The following is a 6,059-nucleotide window of genomic DNA, read 5'->3' on the forward strand; positions in this document are numbered from 1 at the left end:
AATTGAATTATGTAGCACTTGTTTCTCTCGAAGGTGGCAAAACCTATCAAACTCAAGTGTCAAACCAACAGTGAGGACAACCATCTCTGGCTGCTATCCGCGAATGTCGATTTGACTCATCACCGTTATCAAGGAAAACCACGCCACCTGTAATAACCCGCTGGTGGTCCGTAAGGGAGCAGGCTTTCACTCCTGCCAGATGCCTCTGGGTCTTGGGCCGTTAACCTGTTTCCTTACGTCCGAGGAAGACGAGCTCTTAGCCAAGCAGAAGCAGTTTTACGGCATACTCCAGGCCGTTATGTAGCACTTGTTTCATCATACAATATGATTTTATTTTATAACAATATTATCATTATATTATTAATTATAAAAGAAATATATATATAACACAAGATTCTTAACTATGGAGATTCCACCCCCACTTTATCATGGAAATTCTTAATCTCTAAATAGATTTTGTTATAATACCATGGGCCAATGCCATCACTTATTAATATCACAAACTCATTTCCTATGGCAATTGTTCATATGATATTTTTTTAAATTAATTAATTTAATTAAAAGAGTTAAAGGACATAATTACATTGAGATAACCAACATAGATCCATCTTAACTCTCTATCTACCAAGTGCTTAGAGGGATCAAATCTCTTGCCTCTTTTAGAATGAAAAGAGATATGATCTCTCTCTGAGCTTGCTAGATCTAGAGTTAAGATGGATCTAGGTTAGTTAGATCAAGAGTTAAGATGGAGCTAGGTTAGTTATAGTTACTAATTATAATGAATTATAGTTATAAGTATAAATTTTGTGTTTTAAATTTCATTTTATTTTTACTTTTATTTTTATGTAAGTCGAAATATTTTTTTTTTTTTGGACAATAACGGTTATATTGAAATGGGCGGTAAACCAGCTACCGCATGCTTTACAATTCTGAAGAGTCCATTACAGAGAACAGGGGAATATAAGAAATTGCAGATCGAATCCGATAGAGATGCTGGTCAAATCGAGATTCTGAACTGAAGAAATAAGCTACTTCGGCATATTGATGGCTGTAGATGAGACGGCGCCTCATGCAAAGTCCTCAAGCGGATCATGAGCTAACTATATATCAAACTTCGCTTCAGATGGGCTGCCTGCGAATCTTTGAAGAGCCATTCCAACAGACATCCTTGGCACAGAACTGAATGACCGCAGAATGAAGGGAAGGCTTCAACAACTGGAATTGCCAACGCAGAGTTTGGGAGAAGTCACCAATGCTATTTCCCAGGGAAGACCGACTCTGAGAATTCTGTTCCAAACCGTCAGAAGAGAGAGACATAGGTAAAGCGAGACTGAGCTTGGATACGCCCTTTAGGAATCGTTAAATTCGCTAGGGAAACAGAGACAAATCAATTAACAGGAAATAAGCTCGGAATCTGGATTCAGTTTTGGGATGTCGGATTACAAAATTGATTGAACAGAGGGCCCCTATTTCAAATAGAAAGGGAGGATCGAGCTGGAAATTAAGGGATTGAGCAAGATGATTCGGATGAGTTTATTACCAGGGATCTTCGAGAGCAGAGGACACCAAGGTTGGCCTCATTATCGGCTAGGGAGTTGAGGTTCCTTAAGATATGATAGAAGGAAATTTTGTTAAATTTGGGGAGCAGAAGTCTGATTTTCCTAATGATGGAGGCTAACTGAACCTGGTGAGAGTTCTTAGGACGAAGCATGGCCTGGATGATGAGTCTTGAGTCTCCGAAGACTGAGAGAGAAAGGATATTTCTTTTGATCGCCTGTGTCAGCCCTTGCCACAATGCCAGAGCCTCCGCTCTGTTGTTAGTTTCAATTCCTAGACCCCAATGGAATCTCAGTTCCGGAAAGCCTCCAGGGCTCAATAGAACTCCCCCACTGCCAGCAACCCCAGGGTTTCCTTTAGAAGCCCCATCGAAGAATAAACAGTGATCTTCCAAGGCCGATCTCCACTTGATAAACTCTTGTTCTTCCAGCCTAATCTCCCAACTGGAATGAGCGGGGATAGATTGAGGGGGCCTTTCCTTTAGCTTTGGAACTAATTCTTTGAACCATTTCTCTTCTTCTATGAGCAGTCTTGTTTCGTTCCTTGATGAAGTGTTGGCTTCCAGAGCCTCTCCCAACAAAGCTTTTATTTTAGAGATAACTCTTATTGTAGTGCAACTTTCTTCTCTAAAAATTATGTTGTTTCTTTCCAACCATAATTTCCAACAAATAAACTTGGGGATCCACATCCAGCTGGTTTTGAGAAGACTTTTATTTTTAAGACAGAAGGGAGATAAGTTGGCCCAAGTTCTGAACAAGGCAGGAATGTTGTCTGGGAGAGCAAGGATAGTGGGCTCTAACAGTAGCACCCCCCTCCAGACTTCTTGAGCAAAGGGGCATAGCAGCAACAGGTGATTGGTAGTTTCTTCATCAGACCTACAGAGGGGACATTTGGAAGGTCCTTCCATCCCTCTTCTTCTCAAATTATCTCTGGTGAGGATGCTTTGATGTGCCACGGTCCAACAGAAGAAGTATATTTTTGGAAGAGCTGGAAAGTCCCATATAAATTTCCATTGGGCCGGATTTGGAGGAACATGAGGAGCAGCCATAATTCTTTTATAACCTTCAACAACAGTATATTGGCCAGACATGGACCCCCAGCCTCTTTTGTCTTTAGTAGTGGCTTTTGAAGGAGATTTTCCTTGGAGCATATCTAGAAGTAAAGAGGCTTCCCCTTGCAGCATTATGGGGACCTCCCCCAGATTCCACCCATCCCAGGTTCTGTCAGGAGCTTCTTTCCAGTTCGAAATGTCCCACAATGTGTGCAGATTACGAGACTGAAGCCAATCTTTGATGTTTGCAAGACCATTCACATGCTTCATTGGCTGGTCTCCCAAGATCAAATCATCCCAGATATTGATTTTCCTTCCATTGCCAGGGATCCAATAGAGGTGTTCGCTGAATTGCTCCCTTGCAGCATTGCAAAGATTGAAGATTGGTGAACCTTTTAGAGTTCTTGGGGGCTTATCCAGGCATCTCAATCGCTGCCCATGGAAGTATTTCTTCCAAATGACTCTTTTACTCCAACTAGTATTTCCAGAGACTAAATTCCATAGGATCTTGGATCCCAAAGCAAGATTTTGAGCAGCCAAATTGCGCAGCTGGAGGCCTCCTTCCTGAAATGGACTCTTGAGGATTTCCCAGCTCACTAAATGGATTCTTCTATCATTGTTATTCCCACCTTCCCACAGAAATCTTCTCAACAAGCTATCTAACTTACTAAGAAAGGTTTTTGGGGCAAGGAGGATTGAGTTTTGGAATAGAGGCATGCTTATTAGGACCGATTTCATGAGGATGACTTTCCCTGCATTGTTCAACCATGAGGCACCCCAGGCTTGGATTCTATTCTTTATTTTGTCAAGCAGCGGCAGCCAGTGAGCAACTTTAGGCTTAGTTTTGAAGATTGGTATCCCGAGATATTTAAATGACTCCCAATTTCGGATTCCTTCCATTTCTAAAAGTCTTGCTATGTCAGACAGTTCTTTAGTCGAGCAATTCCAGCCATAGATAGAGCATTTTCTACAATTGATTTTGCTGCCCGAGATCAGCCTGTAAATGTCCAGTTCCCTCTTGAAATGTCTGGTAGAAATCAAGCTGGCTCCTCCAAGAAGCAGAGTGTCGTCAGCAAATTGGGCATGATTAATGTCTTTCACCTTGTGAGTAGTTCTGAGGCCAGGCAGTGTTTGAATTTGCTGGTTATGATCTAGTTGGAAACTTAACACCGAGGCTTGGACAGCATATAGGAGCGGAGACAATGGGCATCCCTGTCTCAGGCCCCTAGAAGCTTGGAAGAAATCAGTAGAACGGCCATTAACCAAGGGCGCAATCCAAGGCGAGGCAATACAGGCTTTCACCCAGTTGATGAAGTTTGTTGAAAAGCCTAGCTTCTTCATCACAGCAAACAAAAATTCATGTCTCACCCTGTCAAATGCGTTAGCCAAGTCGAGCTTAATCACCATGCCTTTCTCCTTTCTTTGGCAACTAGAGTGGACTGCTTCTTGGACCAGCACAATATTATCCAAAATCTTTCTGCCTTTTATGAAACCGCCTTGATTTTCAGGGATGATGTCTGGCAAGATGTTTTTCAGCCTGTTGGCTATTATTTTGGAGACCAACTTATAGCTGGAATTGCACAATGATATTGGCCTAAATCTACTAAAGTCAGATGCGCCTTTCTCTTTTGGGATCAGAGCTAGGAAGGTTGAGTTGATGCCACCACCTATCTTTACACAATTCTGGGATTTTCTGACCATCCTCAGTAGATCTTTTTTGATTATTGACCAGCAAGTCAAAAAGAACCTGACAGAGAACCCATCTGGCCCTGGGGCTTTATCAGGCTCCATGTTGTTCAGTGCCTCCTCAAGCTCTTCCATACTAATCGGAGCTGTCAGCATATCGTTATCTGATTCCTTGACACAATTGGGAATTAAATTGATCGGATAAGAGTGGGGATCAATATCTGGTTCTTCAGGAGCCGAATACAGGTCTTGGAAGAAGGAGTATGCAGCTCTCTTGATGCCTTCGAAATCCTTGATCACAGTATTTTGGTGCTGAATCTCTGAGACTGATTTGAAGTTCTTTCGGGCTTCCGCTTGCTTATGAAAAAAGCTGGTGTTCTTATCGCCGGATTTCAGCCAGAGCATCCTAGACTTCTGCCGCCAAAACTCTTCCTCCTCCCTGCTTGATCTATGAACCTCTTTTTGGAGCTCGACTTCTTTTAGTAGCATACTTTGAGAAACAGGATTTTGCTCCATTTCTAGTTGATGGGCAGCAAGCCTATTTGTATTTTCTTTTCTTTTGGATGTGGGGGATTGCAGTCTTTTAGCCCAGTCTTTTAGATTTCTTTTTAGAATCCTGATTTTCTCTTCCCACACAAAGAAAGGAGAACCTTGGACGGGCCTATTCCAAGAGTCGGAGACCACATCTTGAAAGCCTTCTTGCTGGATCCACAAAGGGCTGAACCGAAAAGGGATGGGGCCAAGATTGCAGTCAAGGGAAAGCTCGAGAAGAATTGGCTTATGGTCAGAGGTGAGATTTGGGAGAATTTTAGAGGATGCCATAAGACCGCTGGTTAGGAAGGAAGAATGGACAAGAAATCTGTCCAGACGGGCAGCAATATGATTGGGGCCTGTTCTTTTATTGGACCAAGTGAATTTTCCTGAAGAAGGTTTAATATCCTCCAGGTCCCAGCCCAGCATGATGTCTTCAACCCATTCTCTGGCAGGATCCCTGACAATGGAACCTCCCTTTTTCTCATCAATATCAAGGGTGACATTAAGGTCACCTGCAATTATGATATTCTCGGGGTTTTGCTCTAAAAGAAATGAATGAAGCGAATTCCAGCAGATTTTTTTCTCACTTGACAAAACAGGAGCATAAACATTAAACATACTTACTTGCTGACCAGAATCCTTGTGGAGTAGCTGAGTGAAGAGCCAGTGAGGGCTGCTTTTTTCTTGAATAAAGTCATATATGGTGCTGTTCCAGAAGGTGGCTATTCCACCAGAGGCACCTCTTGCACTGACCGCTTTTCCATGGCCTTTGTTCCAAAAAACTTTACTAGATTTGAGGAGGGAAAGATCCTCCAGCTTTGTCTCCTGGATGAGGAGGATTTCAGGCGAGTATATTTTCACTAAATCCTTCAGGGCTTCCTCTTTCGACCTGCTGCCTAAACCTCTGCAGTTCCAGGAGACGTATTTCATTATTTACTTTTGAGGGGAGAGGAGGCTCCCATTGGAGCCTTGTTGCCTTTGCGTCCAGATCTGGTATTCATCATTGATTTGAGATTTTTTTGGGATCCCTGGAGGACATCTTTGTAAGTTTCTTCCTCTCTCTGTTTCTTCTTAGATTTCCGCCCTCTAGTCGTCTTGATTGGAGTGGCCAACGAATTGTCAGATTCAGAATCTCTCTCTTCTGAATCGCCTTCAGAGTCTGAGGCTAGACTAATGTGTTCTTCATTGCCTTCATTTCCTCTCTGACACTCCTCGGGTGTGGGAACTGTTG

At 42.7% G+C, this 6,059-nt stretch overlaps 1 protein-coding gene across 1 annotated transcript; it reads right to left on the minus strand.

Annotated features, from left to right (window-relative positions):
* Positions 1-1,119: 1,119 nt before the first annotated feature.
* On the minus strand, positions 1,120-5,758 carry LOC149172689 (uncharacterized). The gene is made up of 3 exons (XM_089426426.1): positions 4,356-5,758; positions 1,685-3,977; positions 1,120-1,287 (listed from the first exon to the last, which is right to left on the minus strand). The coding sequence occupies exons 1-3, from the start codon at positions 5,756-5,758 to the stop codon at positions 1,120-1,122; spliced, it is 3,864 nt and encodes a 1,287-aa protein (XP_089282552.1).
* Positions 5,759-6,059: the final 301 nt, after the last annotated feature.

The sequence above is a fragment of the Pinus tabuliformis genome, chromosome 4_2 (assembly GCF_031772625.1).
Source record: "Pinus tabuliformis cultivar Carrire ecotype Pingquan chromosome 4_2, CPIR1, whole genome shotgun sequence".
Lineage (NCBI taxonomy): Eukaryota > Viridiplantae > Streptophyta > Pinopsida > Pinales > Pinaceae > Pinus > Pinus tabuliformis.

Coding starts and splice junctions, on each gene's coding strand:
- LOC149172689 (XM_089426426.1), bottom strand. CDS start 5,758: ATGAAATACGTCTCCTGGAACTGCAGAGGTTTAGGCAGCAGGTCGAAA. Junction 3,978..4,355: donor CCAGATGGGTTCTCTGTCAG/GTTCTTTTTGAC, acceptor CGCATTTGACAG/GGTGAGACATGAATTTTTGT. Junction 1,288..1,684: donor GTCCTAAGAACTCTCACCAG/GTTCAGTTAGCC, acceptor GGTTTGGAACAG/AATTCTCAGAGTCGGTCTTC.